Source organism: Ochotona curzoniae, unplaced genomic scaffold (assembly GCF_017591425.1).
Source record: "Ochotona curzoniae isolate NIBS_2020 unplaced genomic scaffold, NIBS_Ocur_1.0 contig_2210, whole genome shotgun sequence".
In the NCBI taxonomy this organism is placed as follows: Eukaryota; Metazoa; Chordata; class Mammalia; order Lagomorpha; family Ochotonidae; genus Ochotona; species Ochotona curzoniae.
The window spans coordinates 38,891,729-38,914,344 of NW_024465369.1; the positions used below are offsets into that span (position 1 = coordinate 38,891,729).

The 22,616-nt window shown below is 39.4% G+C and overlaps 1 protein-coding gene across 5 annotated transcripts in view; it reads right to left on the bottom strand.

The window, feature by feature from the left end:
- The window catches only part of TTN (titin), a 262,852-nt gene that overhangs the window by 165,748 nt on the left and 74,488 nt on the right, over nt 1–22,616 (bottom strand). For 2 of the 5 annotated variants that reach the window (XM_040971800.1, XM_040971798.1), the window contains 37 exons: nt 21,890–22,168; nt 21,489–21,767; nt 20,503–20,781; nt 20,108–20,395; nt 19,671–19,949; nt 19,304–19,582; nt 18,929–19,207; nt 18,526–18,813; nt 18,121–18,408; nt 17,283–17,564; nt 16,733–17,011; nt 16,333–16,614; nt 15,911–16,189; nt 15,513–15,800; nt 15,059–15,337; nt 14,687–14,965; nt 14,298–14,576; nt 13,867–14,154; nt 13,451–13,738; nt 11,583–11,864; nt 11,079–11,357; nt 10,403–10,684; nt 10,032–10,310; nt 9,265–9,552; nt 8,877–9,155; nt 8,488–8,766; nt 8,114–8,392; nt 7,229–7,516; nt 6,799–7,086; nt 6,059–6,349; nt 4,675–4,962; nt 4,102–4,194; nt 3,720–4,005; nt 2,756–2,939; nt 2,433–2,522; nt 2,072–2,339; nt 1,710–1,970 (listed from right to left, as the gene is read on the bottom strand). The exons of the other annotated variants lie outside the window; for them this stretch is intronic. In XM_040971800.1, coding sequence (XP_040827734.1) covers nt 1,710–1,970; nt 2,072–2,339; nt 2,433–2,522; nt 2,756–2,939; nt 3,720–4,005; nt 4,102–4,194; nt 4,675–4,962; nt 6,059–6,349; nt 6,799–7,086; nt 7,229–7,516; nt 8,114–8,392; nt 8,488–8,766; nt 8,877–9,155; nt 9,265–9,552; nt 10,032–10,310; nt 10,403–10,684; nt 11,079–11,357; nt 11,583–11,864; nt 13,451–13,738; nt 13,867–14,154; nt 14,298–14,576; nt 14,687–14,965; nt 15,059–15,337; nt 15,513–15,800; nt 15,911–16,189; nt 16,333–16,614; nt 16,733–17,011; nt 17,283–17,564; nt 18,121–18,408; nt 18,526–18,813; nt 18,929–19,207; nt 19,304–19,582; nt 19,671–19,949; nt 20,108–20,395; nt 20,503–20,781; nt 21,489–21,767; nt 21,890–22,168 — 9,945 coding nt within the window. The remainder of the gene's footprint in view (nt 1–1,709; nt 1,971–2,071; nt 2,340–2,432; nt 2,523–2,755; nt 2,940–3,719; nt 4,006–4,101; nt 4,195–4,674; nt 4,963–6,058; nt 6,350–6,798; nt 7,087–7,228; nt 7,517–8,113; nt 8,393–8,487; nt 8,767–8,876; nt 9,156–9,264; nt 9,553–10,031; nt 10,311–10,402; nt 10,685–11,078; nt 11,358–11,582; nt 11,865–13,450; nt 13,739–13,866; nt 14,155–14,297; nt 14,577–14,686; nt 14,966–15,058; nt 15,338–15,512; nt 15,801–15,910; nt 16,190–16,332; nt 16,615–16,732; nt 17,012–17,282; nt 17,565–18,120; nt 18,409–18,525; nt 18,814–18,928; nt 19,208–19,303; nt 19,583–19,670; nt 19,950–20,107; nt 20,396–20,502; nt 20,782–21,488; nt 21,768–21,889; nt 22,169–22,616) is intronic. 5 annotated transcript variants of the gene reach the window in all.

The following is a 22,616-nucleotide window of genomic DNA, read 5'->3' on the forward strand; positions in this document are numbered from 1 at the left end:
GTAGCAGACAAAACCCAAAGGGGAGAACAATTGGCAGTGTTCTTTCTACCAATAATAAAAACAGTGATCAAATTCCTAACTGCGTTCCTACAAGATCTATGCAGGAACGTGTAAAAAAATCATAGCGGCTCCTTAGGACATTGTAAGGGAAGTTACAACCCAAAAGCCCAATTAGGAAAATTTCAAAATGTTGGTAAAGAAAAAGTAGCATTGACACACAACAGAAAACTATTCAATCTAAAAAAAGAATGAAATCTTGTCATTTATAGTGAAATGGATGTAACTTGAGGCCAAGTTGAGTGAAGTAGGTCAGACACAGAAAGATAAATATCACATGTTTCCCCCCCATAGGTGAAAGCCAAAAACTATAAAAAAAGGAACCAAAAATCCACTCAATCAGAACATTCAAAGTTGAATATTAGGAAATTGGAGGAGTGGGGGAGATGCAGTTTGGTTTTATAAATATAGAACTTTTCTGAAATAAAATATTAAGTACATAAAATGTATTTTAAAAAAATCAATAAAATATGGCAGATACATAATAGAAGATAGAAAACCATCTTAATATATTTTTTCCTCTGAAACTCTTTAAGATAATTTTTGTAGTTCAGAATCTAGAATTATTTGTCTAAAATGAATAACTTTTCTGTAAAACAGTTTAAGACTAAATATTATACACAGTCTGAATAAAACAGGAAGACTGCACCCACACATTTTAGGAGGTTTGTTTTGCGTTCTGAACCCTGCTTTTTAAGCATATATATGGAGGTATATGCAGAAGAGTGGGCTGAGATTTATCCAAAACTTTATTTAGAAATGTGGACTCCCGTGTCTGACAGCATAATAGCCACCTTAGAAATTATGGTACTCAGGTGAGCTTTTAACTGAATAACATTTTAAATAGTCTCTTATTTTGAAGAAGATCAGCACTTTTTACTGGATCCACTGACTTGAGAATCATTGAAAATGTCTGAACTTCAAAACACAGTCAGGCATTGATATGCACGGTAAAGCAGGCCAGAAAAATTGAAATGCTTATGTATCCAAGATGATAAACAATTGAGTTTCAGCAGCTGAGAATGGGCGAAACAAATGGGAATAGATGCAATTATTAGAGTCAAAATTTTTCTCAATGCAGTGTAAAGGCATTTTTCAGGAAAAAATGCATTCAGTAGAAACAATCAAAAATGAATATTACTGTTCCCAAATTCTCAGTTTTCACTTAGCTTTAGAATTTCAGAAACTTGGAATATGAGCCCCAAAGGAAACATATTTTGATAAATAGATACTAAGTGCACATTATATATTTTACTATTTTCCCCTAAAACCTCTAGATAAAGTTCGATTAGGTTCCATAAATAAAATACCAGTTCCTAGACAAGATCCTCTAGATTAACAGCCTCAAGATCTTGTCCTTTTCTAGGCTTATTTCTAATCAGAATTCTAGATGTGACAGTTACAGCAGGTGGATTTTTCTGCTGAAAGGAGCATTGAAAAGACATGTATTCGGCCTAAGAATACCATGCTTGCATGCATTTGCATTTATCCCTTGGCATTTTGCATGAATTTGGAGATGTGTGTAATCCCAGGGAGTATGTGTGCTGGGATGGCACACACTGGGATGTATTTGATGACAGTGTTGCAGGGGTCTCACACAGTCACCACTGACCTAAGCTCCTTACAGCGACTCCCTTCCTGGTCTCACCCACCTTCAATTCTGAGCTCTGCTGAGGTCTCCAGGTCTTCGTATTTACAGCTGTACTGGCCCTGGTCTTCTGCTCGGACATCTGCAATGGTCAGTTTGTGGACTTTGTGTTCCACCTCTGTTTTATGTCTGCCGTGGGGTTTCAGGAGTCTGCCATTTTTGAACCATTCTGATTTTACATTTGGCACAGAAAACTGGCATGTCATGGTGCAGGTCTGACCCTCTTTCAAGGTAACATCCTGGAGGTGTCGTTCCCAAGCAGGCTCTGTTTGTGGGATGTGATACAGACTCCAGTAAATACCACGTGCACATGTAATAACAATAATTTAATTACATGAAGGATTTTAGAAGCCTTTTCTAACTTACCAATTACAGTTAATTTGGCACTAGCAATATGTGGACCACAAACCAATCTGTAATTGCCTTGGTCTTTAAGTTGACAGTTTTTAATTCTCAGTGTATGCCGGTCACCATCGATGCTTATTTCAAATTTATCACTGGGTTCCAGTTTTTCAGTTCCTTTGTACCATGACAGTTTGATTTCTGGATAATTAATCTTAATGTCAATTTCAAAGATGGCATCATTATCTTTCAAAACTGTCTGATTTTCAATATCCTTGATCAGAGTAACAGGCTGGAGGGATACAAAATTAAAGTATATTAGTCATTCCTTTATCATTCAGAGTCAAAATTTTGCACATGTTATTTTTAGTATAATGCTTTGTACCTCTGTCTGTGTCAGTCTTTGCTGAATGAATGACACAAGCTCCTCAAATTCCTTTTCATCTTTTTCTGACTTCTCTATTTCCTCAATTTCCTGAAGGGGAAAAAAGATGAGCATTACACTTGCTATAACATTGATATCATGCCTGACTCCCTTGACTTTGTACAAGAGGATGCATCACTGTTTTCAACTACATCAAACTGCCATTCCTGTTGCTAACTGAATTATACCAAGTGATGTCTAATAAGTACGATTCTGGCATGGGGGACATGCTCCCCAGCTCACATGTGGATTTGCTTGATGATATTGTCTGCAAAGAATCATACCAGTCTGTGTGTCTCTTCCGCTTCACTTTGCTTTAGCAGTTCAAATGCTTGAAGAAGACCCCGGAAGTCAGTGATTCCATACATCCGGGCATATTTCTCATATTCCTTAGGATCAACATTTTTGAGAAGTTCCATGATATCAATTTCCTCTTCTTCCCCTGCTCCTTTCTTTAAGGCTGGTGTCCTTAACGAAATAGAAAAATAAATATTGATTTCCTGGCTTCTATTTATTTTGAAATTTCTACCATTATACAAAGATTATGAATGCCATGAATTTTTTTTTCCTCACAGGAAAAAAGACCTCTATATGCTTTATTTAAAAAATTTTTTAACCATGCTTGCTGCAAAACAATAAAGAGGTGAGTTTGCGTTTGGACTAGATAAGAGCAAACCATTGCTACAAGTAAAGAAATGTGATTGATATTTAAGAAAGGAAAGAGTAACAAAAGAATTTCTGTGAACTTACTATCCAGAAAGCCTAATTAAAGAATTATAACAATAACAGTAATGGAAAACTTTAATGGGGGGATAAATAGCATATATTCTGGAAAATGTGTGTGTAAATTCAGTGTTGGTTAAGAATTATATTGAAATATAAGCTGTATTGAAATCATTGATAATGGAAAATGAATCATATAAAATAATCATATGAATAAGAAATCATAGGAAACTGAAGTTCCATGCTTGGATACACAGGTACTTGGGTTTCTCTATAAGGCCATTTCCTTCCACTTAAAATATTAACAGTAAGCCTCGTTCTTAAAAGTTGACCATTATAATTTAGAAATTGTCATAATAAATCACTAACTTCTATCCCAAAATTGTATATTTGCATATCTGTTTTTTGCTAAAATGTCTATTTCCTTACGTTCTTCAACAATCTTATCATTAGAGCAGGTGGCCCATCTCTTTTACGATCCCTTTTGTGAATAATATCCATGCTCAATTTTTAGGTTAAACTTACTTTTTCAGCATTGCTCTAAGATCACCTTCAATTTTCTCTTGTTTCTTCCTTTCATCCACCTGTAGGTTAACATTACTTTCGATCTCGCCATGTTTGTTAAACGCGACACACCGGTATAACCCAGAGTCTGTTTTTGTGGTGTCTCTAATCTCCAGCTTTGCTTCATCGCCCTTTTGGTGGATTAAAATGCGGCCTCCTTGATTCAGTTGTCTCCACTTTCCTTTAGTCCATTTCACATTTGGGATTGGATCTCCTCCCACTTTGGCAATGAATGTTGCAGTGGTTTCTATGGAGTAATGTAAATATGTGAACAAACATGCTAATTACCAAGCTCAGTTCAGGTACAGCATAGAAAAAGATGGGATTTTCATGAATTACTTACTTTCTACTACTCTGATGCTCTGAGGTTCTGAGACAAAGAAGAGTTTCCCATCTACTGCTGCCTTCTTAGCTGCCGGGACCGCAGTTGCTTTTTCTGAAAATGCATTTAGATGTTATGTTATAACCACCTTCAGCCTGCAATAAATATTCCTCTGTGTACTCTAGGATCCATTATATAAACAAAGAGGAGTTATAGAAGGATAGACGTACACAGACCCTAGAGTGGACTATTGCATATTCAATAATAATTGATAAGTATTAGTAGTATAAACTATCTTATTTCTAGATATGGCTTTATTTTTACGATTGTCTGCAAGGCTATGATCCCAAGCTATCTTATATCACATTATTATAGTATCATCTTTGGAACTGCCATAATTGTATGGCCCTAGATATACTGGAATGAGGTTCAAATGATAGGATGGTAAATTTGGGGTAATGTCAAATAATATGTTATTGAAATCACATCCAGTAAAGTTATCTAACATTTCAACTTTAATTAGGAGGATGTTATTTGCAAATGGGCAATAATTAATATTCGATGTGATCAAATATTGATTTGAGGTGTCTGTACCTTTAATTGTCACTTTTGATTTTGAAGTGTCACTCCCAGCGACATTTGAAGCTTTACACACGTAATCTCCTGAATCAGCTTTAGTCACATCCTTGAGTTCCAGCACGGCTGTCCCACTGGCAAAGCTGAAGCTGCATTTGTCTGAAGGCTTTATCTCCCGGCCAGCCTTCAACCACTGGATCCGAATTGGCTCTGAGCCTTGCACATGGCAGCTGAGCTGCACAAATTCTCCCTCATTCACTGTTACTGGGGTCAGATGCTGATCAAATACAGGTGGCTTCTTGGGCTCTGAGATTGAAATAGAATTTTCATAAGAAACATGAAAACAACAACAACAACAAAAATATGAAATGCTAGTGAAGAAACGAGGCAACAAGTGGCTGGCCCCTAACAGGTGGCACCAATTGCCCTATAGCAGGGGAATTATAAGCCTGGTAATGTTTTCTCTGAAAGAAGCAGTTAACATTTTTTTTTCATATTTTTTTTTAAAGATTAAGACTTAAAATCAAGCCAAGATCAGATGTTTTGTTGCCTACAAATATTCTAGGGCTCTTTATATTTTAGAACTACATCTAAAATCTATCAAATGTCTGATAATTTAAATCATAGATAACTCCATGTCATTAACCAATTAATGATAATAAGTGTTAACAGTATTAATTCATTACCCATGTATTCTGAGATCACCAAACTAAATATTAGAGTTGGTAACAAGCTTCAAGCGCTCCTATAAAGTCAGTTTGTGAGGTGATTTTGCTACATCTGTATTGCAATTATCTGGATTAAGCTATTATGGCCAGAGGATCAGATAAAGATTTCTTTAAATTCAGCCTATTTTCTTGCTTCCAACTCTACATATTTAAATGTATCTTCTATAATGATGTGCCAATATACTGTGTTTTTCCATTATTTTTTTTTAGTTTTTTGGCTGTTTTGTCTGGGATTAATATTCATGAATCAAAACCTTTGGGTAGTATATGCTAAATAGTAATCCCTTAAAAATACATTTAAAAAGAAAACATTTCAGAGTGTTTTATCACTCCTAATAATCAAAACCAGCATCATATTCAGTAGAGAACAAATTTATATTTCAAATAAAATTTGATTCATGAAAATAAATATCAGTTGTGCATATATTTCTAAGTCTGTATAGACTCCTAATTTCCTGAAAGAATTTTGGGATATGATTTAGCAAGGTAAGATTTGATCCTATTTACCAAATAATGTTTACTTGGGGGGTACATAATTATAGATAACATAGTCTTAGAAAACCTGCATGGAGTGACAGCAGTACCATTACATGTCCATTTTTATCTATTATGAGGAACTTGATCAAGAGGTAGCCAAGAACAGCAGTGGGCTGGAGGCTGCGCGGCTTGCTAACCTTTGATGACAATGGCGGAGGTGCACAGAGCAGAACCTGCGTCGTTGGACACTTTACACGTGTACAGACCAGCGTCGGCCATGCCTGCCTTCTTGACTTGCAGCAGCAGAGCGTTGTTCTTGAATGTTATTTCACAGTTAGATGTTGGGTGTATCTCGACGTTATTTTTATACCAAGCCACAGTTATAGGCTGGGAACCAGCAACACGTCCCTCCAGTTTGAAAGGATTCCCTTCTGTTTCTTCTACAGTCTCTGAGAGCTTCTTGGTGAAACTTGGTGGAACTAGTCGCTCTGGAAGAAATGACAAGGATCAGTGAAATGGAATCCAGAAGTGAGTTATTAAGTTTTCAAGATGAAGTTGTAGCGTTAGCTAAGGATCAGGGTGGCCAATAAAATACAGGATCAGAGTGCTATTTTAAATATTTTAGACTCCTTCTACAAACTATTCTAGACTCTTCTCATATTTATGATATGATTGATAACACTCACTTTTGGTCACTGACAGAATTAGAATTTGTAAAAAAGAAGTATTGGTCTTACATTGACATGAATATATAAGCTTTTAGATACATCTGTAAAAAGTATTTCATTTTTTTCCTAGAAAGACTTTCTTCCTCTTAGGCTTGTTCATATTTTGCCTTAAATGTCCTAAATTTGATTCATCACAAGAAAAATGGAATCCTTATGATGGACTACCAAATGACTATGCTTTGTTGGACCACATCCAAAGCAAATGATACCTCTTATATTCAGCTGAGCAGTGCAGGAGTCTTTGCCCACTTCATTCACGGCATGGCAGCTGTACTGTCCAGAATCTCCTTTGTCTACTTTGAGGATCGTCAGATGGGCACTGTTTTCCAGATAGCTAATCTGGTAGTTGCCACCACTCCGTATCTCTTTCTTGTCTTTGGCCCAGCTGACCTTGATCGGCTGTGTTCCAGTGACATGGCATTCAAAGTCAGCACTTTCTCCCACCACGGCATCCACTGGGGCCAGCGGGATATCAAAGAAGGGTGGGTTCTTTCCCTCTGAGAGCAGAGCAAAAGAGACACACTCTCAGGTTTCAGATCCAGAACACTTCAGCTTACAGAAATCATGTTTTCCTCCAAAACTTATCCTTTGATTACCAAAATGCTTGTTATAGAAACAGACAGTGAAAAATCCACAAACCTGTGAGAATGAGTCTTGCGCTGGAGGAAGCAGAGCCTATAGGATTCGTAGCTGTGCAGGAATACTGGCCTGCAAGATTCCGATCTGTTTTAAATATGTTGAGAGTGGCTATGTTATCTAAAAATGATGTTTGTACATTTAGGCTGTCTTTCAGCGGCTTGCCGTCTTTATACCAAGACACCGAGATAGGTTCAGATCCATGGATGGCACATTCGAAAACAACAGGCAAACCCACGGTTTCTTGAACATCTCTCAGTTGTCGAGAAAATGATGGTGGAAGTTTTTGCTCTGTAGAAACAGGATAAAAGCAATGAATACTTTTGTTTTTTAATAGATATTCTCATTCTTATATAAAAATATAAGTGGTATTTCCATCAAAATTTCAGAAAGTATTAACATCTCTTGAATTAATATGGGGAAAAAAGAAAAGCATGTAGATTTATGGAGCAAAGGATTTCCTCTAAGGCCACTCCAATGTATACTTACTGCAAACTAAGTAAATACAACAATATTCCATAAGCCAAATGGAGACCTTGAGAGGCTCAAGGCATATCTCTGGCCATGCAGCAGTTTCTCCCATTTAAAAAACTACCTGCTAATAATTTGAACGAGACACTCATGGGATGGAATTTTAAAACACATGCTCTTTTTGTAAGGACTTAATTATAGAGGCAAATGATTGTAAGGTTCTTTCAACTGAAGATTTAGTCACCTTCTCTATTTCCATAAGGCTATAGAAAAGGGTAAGTCACTAGTGGTATATGGAATTTTTGAAGAACATTTAGCCTTTGGAAAGCTTCTCCTCACAAGAAGGTCTTCCTTGAATATTGTAAATCTTGCTCAAAAGACAAACTAAGGTATTCCTTTCTAAGCCATGACATTCACCTTGGACAGTCAGGAAGGTGGATGATGAAACTTCCCCCACACTGTTTTCAGCTTTGCAGATATATTCTCCACTGTCACCAGTATCAACCTGGTTGAAAACCAGTGTGGCCACATTGTTCCTGAAGTGCATTTTGCAGGTAGCTGTGGGTCTCAATTTTGTATCTCCTTTATACCAGGAAACACCAATTTCAGGGGTCCCAGCCAGTTGGCATTGTAAAGAGGCAGAATCTCCAACAGTCACCTTCAGAGGCTCCAATTGCTTGACAAAATACGGTGGTTCTGTAGCAAGAGAAATAACGAATCATGAAGAAGACATGCCAGAACCATTACTTGCTGCACTTGGATACAACGATACGAATGTCTAATTGACAAACCTAGGATGAGTATTTGTGCTGAGCAGGAATCTTTTCCAGAAGCATTTTCAATATAGCAGTTGTATTGTCCTGCATCTTCTACTGTGCTACTTGGAATTTCCAGGATTGCAGATTTCTCCGTTGTAGTTATATTACACCTCTGAGAGGGAGTTACGTTGATGCCATTTTTCTTCCAGGTAACTGTAATGGGAGGACTTCCAGTAAATGTGCCTTCTAGGATCAGGGGTTTTCCTTTCTCTATGCTGTAATCATTGAGCCTCTTCACAAATTTGGCTGGGGCTAGAGTAAACAAGACAAAAACATGAAATCAGAGACAGATCACAAAAACTTAGACACGTCTTGCTATGACATGCAAGTTAATTGTATAAAGTGTGTAACAGCAGGCAAACCTTTGACATAGAGATGCGTTGTACAGGAAACTTTGCCAGCATCATTACTTGCTATGCAAGTGTATTCTCCACTCTGTGTGGTATCCACATCAAACAGCTCCAGTTCAGCAACTGAATCCTCCAGAGACACATTGCACCTGTCACCTGATATGAGTTCACTGCTACCCTTGAACCAACTAACAGTGAAAGGAGGTGTTCCTCTTAGGATGCTTGTGAAAGTGACATTGGTTCCCGTTAAAACATCCATGGGTTCAGGTTTCTGAACAAAAGATGGTGGTTCTAAACACAAGAATACACACCAGGAAAAGTTTAATCATTGTCAGTTGGGATAGTCAAGATACTTAATGAATTATGAAATGCAATTCCTTTTTGCCATGTTTGTACTGACCTCTCACAGTCAAAGGAGCACTGCATTGATCAGAGCCAGCCATGTTAGTAGCTACACATGTATAGCCACCAGCGTCCGATTCTTCCAGCATGTTCACAGTTAAAGCACAAGTGTTGTCTGTCAGGGTGGTCTGGTATTTCCTTCCACTGCTTATCTCATTGCCTTCATGGAACCAGGAGACAGAGATTGGAGGTGATCCATAAACTTTACACTCCATCACAACCGAGGAACCGGTTAGACCATTTGCCTCTTTCAATTTTCTTGTGAATGAAGGAGGAATGATTCGATCTGAAAGTGATAAAAAAGGGGAGGGGGGAGAAAATGAAGAGATATGGTTTTGAAATGAGAGCAGAGGTCTTTCTGCTGTGACATATACCTAGATTCTTTAGTGAGGGTAGCAAAGACTTTCCTATGGGTGTTTACAGAATCAACTGGCAGGAGGTGTTCATTGGTTTGCTATGTTATTTTGGTATCTTTTTGCTGTGAATCATTACATGGTAAATTGTTCCAGCATAAGTGAAAGGAGAATACAACTTTATCTTCCTGGAAATATTAAGGTTGACTGCTACCATCTTTTAGAGGTTCTTGCACAAGAAAGGGATATAACTTTGGGAGATAGTTTTCTTCTAACTCTATAGATTCATTAACTGTCATTTTGTTGATTCACAGGATGGCAGGCTAATCATGTGCAGAAGATGAAGTTTTCCCTGTACGAACCTGAAAATCAAGAACCACATTACAACGGAGTGAAAAGTCCACCAACCTACCTGAGACTTGAACTGACACAGAGCAGCTATCTTTGCCAACAGGATTTTGCACCTCAAAACTATACACCCCACTGTCACTGGGTGCTACGTTGATGATCTTAAGGCCAGACACCTTGTTGAAGAAGCTTATTTTGTATTTGCTGTCACTTGTCAGTTCTTTTCCATCCCTAAGCCATTTAGTACTGAGTTCAGGTGTGCCTGCCACGGTACACTCCAAAGTACAGGTGTCTCCAGTGGTAACTTTTATGGATTCCGGTTTCTCCACTATAGCTGCAGGCTCTGAAATGAGATGTAAATGATGAAAAATTAAGAAAAACGTAGACCTTGGTGAGTGTGCTTTACCGTCACTATAGCACCGTGTTTGTACTGACCGAGAACAGACAGGGTAGCAAAGCACTCTTGTGTTCCAGCATCATTTTTTATCTGACAGGTATATTTCCCGGTATTGGCTGATTCTGCTCTTGAAATTTGTAGGGTTGCAATGTTTTCTGAATAAGAAATCCATATGTTGTCACTTTCTCTAACAATTTCCCCCTTCTCTTTGAACCATGTCACTGAAATTGGCTCAGCGCCTTCAATAGTGGTCTGTAGTCGAACTTCTTCACCAACGATAACAGAAAGGTCACTGAGCTTCTTCACAAATCTTGGTGGTGCTGATGAGAAAGAGGCAAACCCAGAGTTTTAACATGGGTGGGGCTGGTAGTATTTCAGTCAATCCACGAGAGCTCAGAAATTACAACAGTGACAATGCTGTTTGCATCTCTTAAACATATTTGGAAGGGGGGGGGCAGGTCATATCAGAGTTTTTATCAAATAGGATCTTGTTTCTTAAAGTTTTTTCAAAGCAACCAAAGCCTGTTACCAAAGCTGTTTAAAAGGATTTTTGGTAGGATTTGAAAAAGGGAAGCAGACTAAATATTAAAAGATTTGGGAAGGAAAAGTAGAACATATCTCTACTGATAAAAGACTGGGTAATAAGATGCCAAGGAATGCCAGAGAATAATGAGAAGAGGAATGATGGTCAAGAGAGACCAAAGTCAAGCTAACCTTTCAGAGTGATGGAGCCCACACACGTGTCACTCCCCACGTCATTTGAGGCTTTGCATTGATACTCCCCAATGTCTGCAGCATCGACATTCAGGATGTGAATACTTGTAAGGAAGTTTTCAGACATGATCTTGTATTTCTTGCCACTTCTAAGTTCTCTCTTGTCTTTATGCCAAGACACCTGGAATGGGGGTGTGCCTTGAAGCTCACACTCAAGGTGAACATCTGCTCCTTTCAGTGTCTCAACAGGATGAGGCTTTTTGCGGAAAGTGGGTGGTTCTAAAATTGAGAAAAAGAAAAATTAGGATGTATTTCACAAGTAAGATCCAATTTTTCCATTCCAATAGAGAAAAAGGGAAGACATGACTTTCAACATTTGTAATATCCTTGAACAATTTTAAAACATTACTAGAAAGCCAGGCAAGGTATGAAAGCAGTGGAAGGAGGATAGGCAAACAAAACCAAAGTAAAAACAACCAACACCAAGGTAGAAGCAGCTCTGACCTTTCACTTTTAAGGAAGTGCTGCTGCTGGCACTGCCTGCGGCATTGCGGGCCTCACATGTGTAATCGCCGCTGTCTTCAACATTGAGGTTGTACATTTCCAACACTGCCACTGACTCCACAAACGACATTCTGAATTTATTGCTTTCTTGAATTTCAGTCTCATCTTTGTACCATAAGACTTTGATCTCTGGAGAGCCACCAATTTTGCATTCATATCGGGTATGTTCATCCTGTTTCACAATTCTTGAGGGTTCCAGCTTCTTAATGAACCTGGGTGGTTCTATGGAACCAAGAGGAAAATATGCATAAGGGGTGGAAAAAGACACGTGGAATTCAAGTTCAAGTGAACATGCAAGCTCCATCGGAGAGTCTTTAATTCCAGGGGAAAAAAAATTATTTGATGCATTTTAAGGCAGAACAGGTAACTCAAGACTAAATAGAAAATTTCTCTAATGAAATATATTGTATAAGCTATCTACATCAAGTACTGTTGAAAGAGGAAATGGCATTGCTCTCTCCTGTGCTTTCCAGTGAAAGAACCACTTCTAAGTACCTAGGTCCGAGGTAATAGTATGTGTTTGTTGCTGGAAGCCCTCTCAGGTTCACCAGAACAGGACAGTTTCATTACTCTCCTGTGCCGAAGTCAATGGATGATTATTTCTCAAGCCTTCAAAGGTATCAGAGCTAGAATTCCAAAGTGGGTCAGATATCTTAATCTTTTTAAAGAGTCTATTTTTTTTAATAGCCCTTAAATAGACACTTTCCCAATCTTTAAACTTTCCCTTTGAAGTAGGTAAAGCAGGTAAAGTACTGCTCTCTTAATTAACTCAAGGAACAAAATCAGGCTTAGGGAGATAAAATTTGCAAGCTGTGTGTTGGAGAGCAAATGTTCTACTAAATCTAATTCTCTTTTAATTTCAAGGTACTTATAGAACATTACCATAGAAGTGTTAAAATGGGTTAGACTAGCAGTCTGCTGAGTTAGATATTTCATTTCTGGTCATGGCCGCTACAATTATGTGGGACAAAGGCATGCTTGCCTTTCCTTTTTATACCCTATTGATTCAACTGTTTCCAGGCCACATGACCCACTGGTGTTTAAATAAGGTGAGAGGAAGAAGTTGACCTTGTAGCTCATGTGGATTTTTCTTGAAAGCTTTTTTTCAAAGATTGGTTTATTATTTTTATTGCAAAGTCAGATATACAGAGGAGAAACAGAGAAACAGAGAGGAAGATTTTCCTTCCAATGATTCACTCCCCAAGTGACCACAATGGCTGGTGCTGTGCTGATCCAAAGCCAGGATCCAGAAACCTCCTCCAGGTCTCCCACATGGGTATAGGGTCCCAAGGCTTTGGGCTGTCCTCGACTGCTTTCCCAGGTCACAAGCAGGGAGCTGGATGGGAGGCAGAGCTGCCGGGATTAGAACTGGTGCCCATATGGGATCCTGGCCCTTTCAAGGCAAGGACTTTAGCCACTAGGCCACCATGCCGGGCCCTTCTTGAAATTCTTGACTTTCCACTGTGATTTACAGGGATACAACCAATTAAATATTGTGGAAAAATAAGTCACTTGGAATTACTTTCTACTCTTTTTGGTTCTACAATTTCTTTCAAAGTAGAATTTTCTTGCATTTCTGTGAAACATTTTTATTCACTTTCTCCTCAGCATTTAGTTTTAGTTTTCAAAACTCATGCTTTCCTAGTTTTATAAGTTTTAAAATCCATTCAGAAAAATTTATCCTGGCTCAGAAGGCCCTCAATGCATTTGATCATTTCTAATCCCTAGACTGTGATCCTGAACCGTGTCCATCCTCAGAGTTTAAGACATTGAACGTGTAAAAGACATCTTGCAAATTTAATAAGTACCTTGTACACCCAGCTGAGCGGAACAAGAGTCTTTTCCCGCAACGTTGCTGGCATAACAGGTATACTGCCCAGCATCTCCTTTGGTTACTTTGAGAACTGTCAAGGTGGCAGTATTTTCCACTAAAGTCATCTTGTAGTTGCCCCCGGGGCGGATCTCTCGATTATCTTTGGCCCAGGTGATTTTGATTGGTGCAGTTCCAGTTACGTGACATTTAAAAGAACCACTTTCTCCAAGAGCAAGATCTACTGATACAGGCTTTAAGTCAAAGAAGGGAGGAACTTCATGCTCTGGAAAGAATGAAGACCAATAGGGGGATTTCAGTTTCCATGTTCCCAGACAGTTGCACCAGACCTCCAGTGGACCAGAGCAGTAAGGCTGCTTCACAGTCAAGAGGGAAGAGTGAGGGATCACTTACCTGAGAGAATGAGCTTGGCACTAGATGAAGCAGTCCCAAGAGGGTTAGAAGCTGAGCAATTGTACTGACCAACATGACTCTGGTCAGTTTGCAAAATCTGAAGAGTTGCTACATTGTGAACAAAAGATGTTTGCAAATTAGCATCATCTTTCAGAAGAACCCCATCCTTGTACCAAGACACCTGAAGAGGTTCTGAGCCATTGATGCGACATTCAAATGCAACTGGGAAGCCAAGAGTCTCATGAACATCTTTGAGTTTTCTCGCAAAGGAAGGTGGAAGCTTGCGCTCTGTAAAGAAGTTAAAAATACTTCTCATTGAGGAGTCAGACAACATTGCCAAGATATTTTAACCTGATAACATTTTAATGTTTCTGAGAAAATGGATCTGTCAGCACACAGCAAATATCTGTTAAAAACAAAACCATCATCACCTTTGATGACAAGCACTGCTGAAGAAGCGACTGCCCCCACACTGTTTTCCGCCTTGCATGTGTACTCTCCGACATCACTGTGATCCACTTTGTTGATCACTAACGAGGCAACGTTATTTTTGAACTGCATTTTATATGCAGGAGCTGATCGTAGTTTGGTGTGTTCTTTATACCAAGAAATGCGGATTTCTGGAGTTCCATCTACTTTACACTGCAATGTTGCAGGTTCTCCGATGGCTGCTTCCACATGCTCCAGGGGTTCAATGAAAAAGGGTGGTTCTAAGACACAGAAGAAGATGGTCAATCAACCATCTTAGCTCAAAGAAGATGCTTTAGAAAGACAGTGAAGGGAGTAATAATAATAACAAATGAAGTAACCATCAACACACCTAAGACAGACACCAGGGCTTCACAAATATCCTGGCCAGCTTCATTTTCAATCAGGCAACTGTATTGTGCATAATCTTCTACTGTGCTGTCAAGAATTTCCACGATTGTAGATTTTTCTGTCATGGTAATACTGCAATTCTCAGACTGTGAAAGTGGATACTCATTCTTCATCCAGCTCACCGAGATAGGCGGTGTGCCAGTGTATGTGGCCTCAAGAACTATGGGGCTTCCTGTTTCCACACTGAAATCAGCCAGTCTTTTCACAAAGGTGGCTGGTTCTAGAAAGAGAAACATGAGGATACAATTCACATACTCAAACAGGGACCAAGGAATTTAAAAAAGATGTACAATTTGTAGGCAAGAGAGCAAACCTTTCACAAAAAGATGTGTGGTACAAGAAGCACTGCCTGCATCATTAGTGACGAGACAAGAGTAGTCTCCACTTTGCAACGGCTCCAGCTCAAACAACTCCAGTTCTGTGACATAGTCTTCAAGAGAGATGGCACATGACTCCCCTGGCACCAGTTCCCTGCTGCCTCTGAACCACTTCACCTTGAAGGGAGGGGTGCCTCGGATGACACAGGCGAAGGTGAGGCTCACTCCCGGCAGAACTTCCACAGAGTCAGGGATTTGTTCAAAAGACGGTGGCTCTGGATATCCCAGGGGAGAGGAGATTCAGAGAGAAACAAATCCATGTGAGACATGCTTCTGCTACTTGAAGCAAGACTACAAATCAAGATCAAACAAAGACATGGCAGGCAGGGCAGACATGAAGTCAGGGGGAAGGAGGCTGAAGAAGCAGCTGGTCTGATCTTTCACACTGACCTTGTACAGTCAGAACTGCTGAGCATTCGGCAGAACCAGCCATGTTGGCAGCCACACACGTGTATGTGCCTGTGTTGGAGGGCTCCAATGAGCTCAGACGCAAAGTACAGACATTTTCTGAGAAGCTGGACTGACAGTTTGGTCCACTAACAATCTCATTTCCATCCTGAAACCAGCCAACTGAAATTGGAGCCGAGCCAGAGACATGGCACTCCAAAACAACCGAGCCACCCAGGGTGGAGTTCAAGTCTTTCAGCTTGCGGATGAAGGAAGGAGGCACAACTCGATCTAGGTGGAAAGGGCAGTTTTCCAATTAGGGAGAAGCCTGACATTCTGCACCGCCCCTCCCCCCTTTTCAAGAATAATGGATGCATTTACAACAATCTGATTTTACTCACCAGACACATGGACTGAGACAGTGCAATTACTTTTGCCCACACTGTTTTTCACCTCAAAGCTATATAACCCCTTGTCACTCATTTCTGCAGAGGGGATCTTCAAGGAGGCCACCTGTTTGACAAATGTAATGTGATGTCTGCTGTCTGCAGATAGTTCTCTTCCATCTTTGAACCACTTGGCTGAAAGCTCTGGTGTTCCGGCCACTACACATTCTAGTGCAAAAGGATTTCCAGTTGTGACACTCATGGGTTCTGGTTTCTCTATGATTCTGGCTGGTTCTACAAGAGCAAAGGTATTGCATTGAGAACAGAGATCTTTGAAACCATATCACTAAAGCATTGTTGGAAAAGAAGGATATTTACGGAACATGATCATGGATCAATGAACTTGGATTTTGCTTGGTTTCTGCTTTGCTACTGACCTAGTACAGTCAAGATGGCTGAGCATTCTCTCATTCCAGCATCATTTTTGATTTGGCACACATATTTTCCAGAATTAGAAGCTTCTGGACTCCCCAGTTGGAGAGTTGCAACATTGTCAGTGAATGAAATCCTAGTGTTTTCACTCTCTCTAATCACTTCGCCTTTATCTTTCAGCCAGACAACAGAGATGGGCTGGAAGCCTTCAACCACAGCCCGTAACTCAACAGCTTCCCCAATAAGAGTTGAAGTGTCACTTAGCTTTTTCACGAATCGTGGAGGCTCTAATGAAAGAAATTCATAGTTAGAGAAACTAATATGAGAATCAAAGTCTCCACATAAATTACTAGTCAAGCAAGAAAAGAGGAAAAAGGTGTATATTTTGTGCCTGTGTGTACAAACCTTTGAACTTGACAGCACAAACACATGTGTCACTTCCCACCTCGTTGGTAGCTCTACAGTGATATTCTCCTATGTCAGAGGCTTCAAGATTGAGGATATGAAGACTTGCATCAAAATTTTTTGAAGTAATTTTGAATTTCTTGCTGCTTCGAACTTGCTTTCGGTCTTTAACCCATATCACTTCAAATGGAGGAGTTCCCGAAATTTCACATTGGAGGATCACATCAGAGCCTTTCAGGGCCCCTACTGGAGAAGGCTTCTGGGTGAAAACAGGTGGTGCTACCAGAAAAAAAATAGGTAAACAATGAGTGCATCTGCTTATAAAAACTTAGCTTCTGGATTTCAAGATTCTATAATGTGGAATTGATTTCTATGAACCTAATGTCATAAAGAATGACTGATGTGACAACGTGACAGGACACATTCCCACAAGAAATGACAATTCATGACACTAGACTAAAGAATGACCTTAACTACCCATTTTATGGTGGGTCTCATGACATCTTATGCCAAATTAGAGGAGAATTAAGAAAGAAGCTTCATGTCTCACCTTTAACTGTCAGCGCTGTACTACACGTGGCGTCACCGACACCATTATGAGCTTCACAGATGTAGTCCCCACTGTCCTCTGCGCTGGCTTCGTTGATCGTGAGCTGAGCCACAGAGTTCACAAAGGACATGTTATATTTCCAACTTTCATGAAGTTCATTGTCGTTGCGGAACCACAAAACTTTGATTTCAGGAGAACCACTTATTTTACATTCCAGCTGGATGGATTCTCCCTGTTTTGCCACTTTTGAAGCTTCTAATTTCTTAACAAACTTCGGAGGTTCTAGTAAACCAAAAGGAAAGGTCAGTAAAGGATGTTTTCCTGTTATAATAGCTTCTCTTTGTACTTGAAGATCCCATAAAATAATTTTAAATCTGTGTGTTAATAAGAACAGTGTTCTTTAGAATGTGGTGGCAACAAAAATTACCTTTTATGAGTTAATATGTCAGAATCTTAATAGAAAATTTGTTGCTATATTTTTGTAGTTCAGATACATAAGCTAAACAGATGAGTTAACACACTACAGATATATTTGACCAAGACTCAACAACTCATTGTGCAACAAGAAAGAATGGAAAATGAAATATACTTAGTTGAAATGACGCTTAACAGATTTCATTTAAACAACACTGTTGATAGAATTATGTAGAGATACACCAACTTCAAGAACAACATAAAGAGAAAACAGGGCTTTTATTAATGCTTCCTCCAGTACTAACACATATTTCATTATGACCCAGTTAATTTATCTCAAGCATTTAAAAATTAAAAGAAAGTTTTAGAGAAGAATGACATATATATGGTAAAGAACAAGTACTGATAAAATGTGTAATGGTACCTTTCACACTCAGTTGAGCTGAGCACATGTCTTTGCCAACATCATTGGTTGCTTGGCAAGTATATTGACCTGAGTCACCTTTGCCTACTTTAAGAATTCTCAGATGGGGAGTGTTTCCCACACATGTGATTGTATAGTTTCCTCCAGGGCGGATCTCCTTGTTATCTTTGGACCAAGTGATTCGCATTGGTTGAGCGCCAGTGACGTGGCACTCAAAATCAGCACTTTCTCCAGCAATAACATCAATAGACACAGGCTTGATATCAAAGAAGGGAGATTTCTTAGGTTCTGAAAGATGAGAAGAAAAGGCACCATAGTTTTGCTTTGACCCATTGATCATTCCTACTGTGACAACAAAATAAGGACTTATGACTTGCAAAGAGAAGAAATGATAAGAGGACAAACCTCTTGCTGTTAGTCTAGCGCTAGAAGATGCTGTTCCAAGTGGATTGGAAGCTGAGCAAGAGTACTGGCCAGAGTGACTCAAGTCAGTTTGCAAAATTTTTAAAGTTGCCACATTATCTACAAAGGATGTCTGTAGATTTTCATCATCTCTTAAAAGTACCCCATCTCTATACCAGCACACTTGAATGGGTGCAGAGCCATTTAATCGGCAAGTGAGTGTAACTGGTAACCCAACGGTTTGTTCAACATCCTTTAATTGTCTTGCAAAGGAAGGTGGGAGTTGGCGCTCTGCAGAAAGATAAGCAAAACCTGAAATGTTAGCACATGGAATAAAAGTTCCCCCTAAAGAAGACAGAGATAAGATAAAAAGAAGTTTTCTTAATTTCTAAATTAATATCATCACCTTGAATTCTGAAGATGGTCTTAGAAGCAGCAGTTCCTATGCTATTTTCTGCCATACATGTGTACTCCCCACTGTCATTGATATTAACTTTATTAAAAACAAGTGTGGCCACGTTGTTTGTGAAGTAGGTCCTGTATTCAGGAGTCGACCGTAACTTGGTGTCTCCTTTGTACCAAGAGACTGTTATTTCTGGTGTTCCAGCAACTTGGCATTGTAAAGAGACAGAATCTCCCACTGATGCCTCCAGAGGTTCCAGCTCCGTTACAAAGTAGGGCGGTTCTAGAGAAGAAAGGCTCATCATCAGCAACAGTGGTTAAAAAAAAAGAGCATCCAACATCCTTAGGCGAAGGAAAACGAAGAGAGAAGATAACAAACCTAATGTGGACACCAGTGCTTCACAAACATCCCTTCCTGCCTCATTTTCAATCTCACAGGAATACTGTCCTGCATCTCCTTTTGTACTGTTCAGAACTTCCAGGATGCAAGACTTTTCTGTTGTGACTATGCTGCATCTCTCAGATGGAGTTACGTTAAAGCCATCCTTTTTCCAGGTGACTGAAATTGGAAGTGTTCCTGTGTAGGTACTCTCCAAAATTATGGACTTTCCTGGTTCTACTGACTGGTCACCTAGTTTCTTCACAAATGCAGCTGGTTCTGGTAAGTGACAAAACATGGCAGTTAAGCACAAAGTACAAAGGGACTGTTGGCAAACAGAAAATAAAATGAATGCACTTGAACAAACCTTTCACAAAGAGGCGAGTGGTACAGGAAGTTTGGCCAGCGTCATTGGAAACTACACAGGTATATTCCCCACTCTGAGATATGTCTACGTTAAATAATTCCAGTTCTGCCACAGTGTCTTCAAAATAGATATTGCACCTGTCTCCTTTTACCAATTCCCTGGCACCTCTGAACCAGCCAACTTTGAATGGAGGGGTTCCTCTAATGACACTTGTGAAGGTTACATTTTTGCCTGGTAGAACTTCGAAAGGCTCAGGTTCCTTCACAAAAGAAGGTGGCTCTGAAGAGACAAAGAAGACAATTGAAAGACCCTGTAAGCTTCAAATTCAAATATGCATTTGAATACAAGTAAGAGCTCTTTTGAGAGTGTATCAAAACTTAGATATGCAACAAAAAGCAACTTGTTTAAAATTCTTTACAGATTTGTCTAACACTGACCTTGTACCGTCAGCATTGCCCGACACTCATCAGACCCAGCAACATTGGCAGCCACACATGTGTAGTTGCCCATATCTGAAGAATCCAGAGAATTCAACTGTAAGGTACAGACATTGTCTGAAAATGTGGTTTGGTACTTTGCTCCACTGACAATCTTAGTTTTCTCATGAAACCAGGCAACAGAGATAGGTGATGATCCAGCTACTTTGCACTCCAAGATGCAAGAGGTACCCAGCACCCCGCCGATATCTCTTAGTCTTCGTGTGAAAGAGGGAGGAACCATGCGGTCTGCATGAGGAAAGGCAGAAGACTCATCATGACTTAAGAGACATGAAAGAAGAAAACCTATAAAATCAATTTGCACAAGCAACCAGGGAGAAAAGATCAGAACTAACCTGAGACATCGACCACAGCTGTACAGCTGCTTTTTCCAACATTGTTTTGAACCTGGAAAGTATATGTGCCTGCATCTTGCCTTTCAACGGAGAGAATCTTTAAGGAAGAGATTTTGTTGTAGAAACTAAATTTGTGCTTTTGGCTGCTGGTCAACAGCTTGCCATCCTTGTACCATTCAACTGAGAGTTCAGGAGTGCCAGCCACCTTACACTCCAAAGTGCAAGTTTCTCCTACTGTCACTGTCATTGGTCCTGCCTTCTCAACAATGATTGCGGGCTCTGAAATAAATGATACACATTTGTCAAAGTCAATAATCTCTATTAAATCATTGCTAGTAAATCCACTCAGATTGTTTTCCCTGATAAGATGGCTATCTTAGCATGTGAACTCTCTTCTCTCAATATTAAAGAAGTTATTCCATTATTATATGCAGTTACAAAATAATAATTATCAAGGAATATATGCTTGTACACTAAGCTTCTTAGATACTGCATATTAGACAATGTATATTGATTGATATTTAACCTTCTTTAGAGTAAAGGCTACCTATTATGTGAATTCCAATTTAGGTACAAAAGATAATTTTTGAAAGTTGCAACAATAATTGTTTAATTTACACTTAAGGTATCCAAAGATGAGAGTACAAATTGATCTTTGGAGTGCTCGTGAGCTTTAACACCCACGCATTTGGGAAGCAAAATTACCTTGGAGCATATCCTCTGCTCCCAATCATGCAATGCTTAACACAGCTGAGATTATTTTTGTAAATCCTTCTAGAAAAGGAATCAGCAATAAAATACAGGGAGTTTTTTTTGGGAGGGGTTAGGCTCACAGGATAGAAACGAATATCTGAAAGATTATGTCTATCCTTTACACCTTTCCAATAGCTGGTGATCATTATGGCCCCAAGAAGAAATTCTGCAAGAGTCAGCCAGTGACTCATTGTAGCAGCTGGTAGTGTCTGTCAGGGCACCACTGTACCAACCTAAAACAGTCAACGTGGCCATGTTCTCCCGCATTCCTCCGTCATTCTTCACTTGACAGATATACTTTCCAGCATTTGCTGGCTCTGTTTTTGCAAACTGCAGTGTTGCAATGTTTTCTACAAATGTAATTTTGATGTTTTCACTTTCTCTAATCACTTCTTTCTCTTTAAGCCACTGGACAGAAATAGGCTGGGCTCCTTCTATGGACGCTTGCAACTCAGCAGGCTCGCCGGCTACAACTGTGAGGCTGGTTAGTTTGGAAATGAATCTTGGTGGTTCTGAACAGGAAAAGATGGATGGAGATGATTGAAGAGATTGTTCAGACAATGGGGGAGAGAAGAAAAAAAATCTCTTTTTGCACATTCCTGATATTTCTGCCATGGTCAGGAAATATGCTTACCTTTTAATTTTATAATACAAATGCAAGTATCACTTCCCACTTCATTCTGGGCTTTGCAGTGGTATTCCCCAATGTCTGAAGAGTCAACGTTGAGAATGTGAATACTTGCATGGAAGTTTTTGGCTGCAATCTTGTACTTCTTGCTGCTTCGAAGTTGGCGCTTGTCTTTGTACCATACCACCTCAAATGGTGGTGTTCCAGAGAGTTCACATTCAAGACTAACTTCAGTATTTTTAAGGGTTTCTACTACAGGAGGGAAGCTGCTAAAAACAGGTGGTTCTGTAAAAAACAAGAGTTCCTCATGAGGTAAACTATTTAATTTCATAGAATTAAAGATTTTAGTTAAAAGCTGGAAGCTAGGTTTAAGACACTATAATGGATACATGGTGCCTGGCACTATTGCTCACTATTGAGCATCAGCTGCACCATAGAGGCAACCAGCTGTGCTAACGTAATCCACTTCGTAGGTGGAGCACCCAGGTAGCTCCTAGACAGCATGGCTGAGCAGTTCAGTATTTTATCTACTCTACTCTTGGACTACAAAGATACAAAAATTGAACTTGTATATGTCAATAGATATTATTTGCATGAGGTATGGAATTACGAGTTTAAACATGAATCTTTTTGTATATGCTGAACAACTGAGACACTTGGAAGTCATTGTAACAACTGTAATCTAAGTCTTTCATTTCAGCAAATATTTTTGCAGTGATTTTGCCATCTTGGC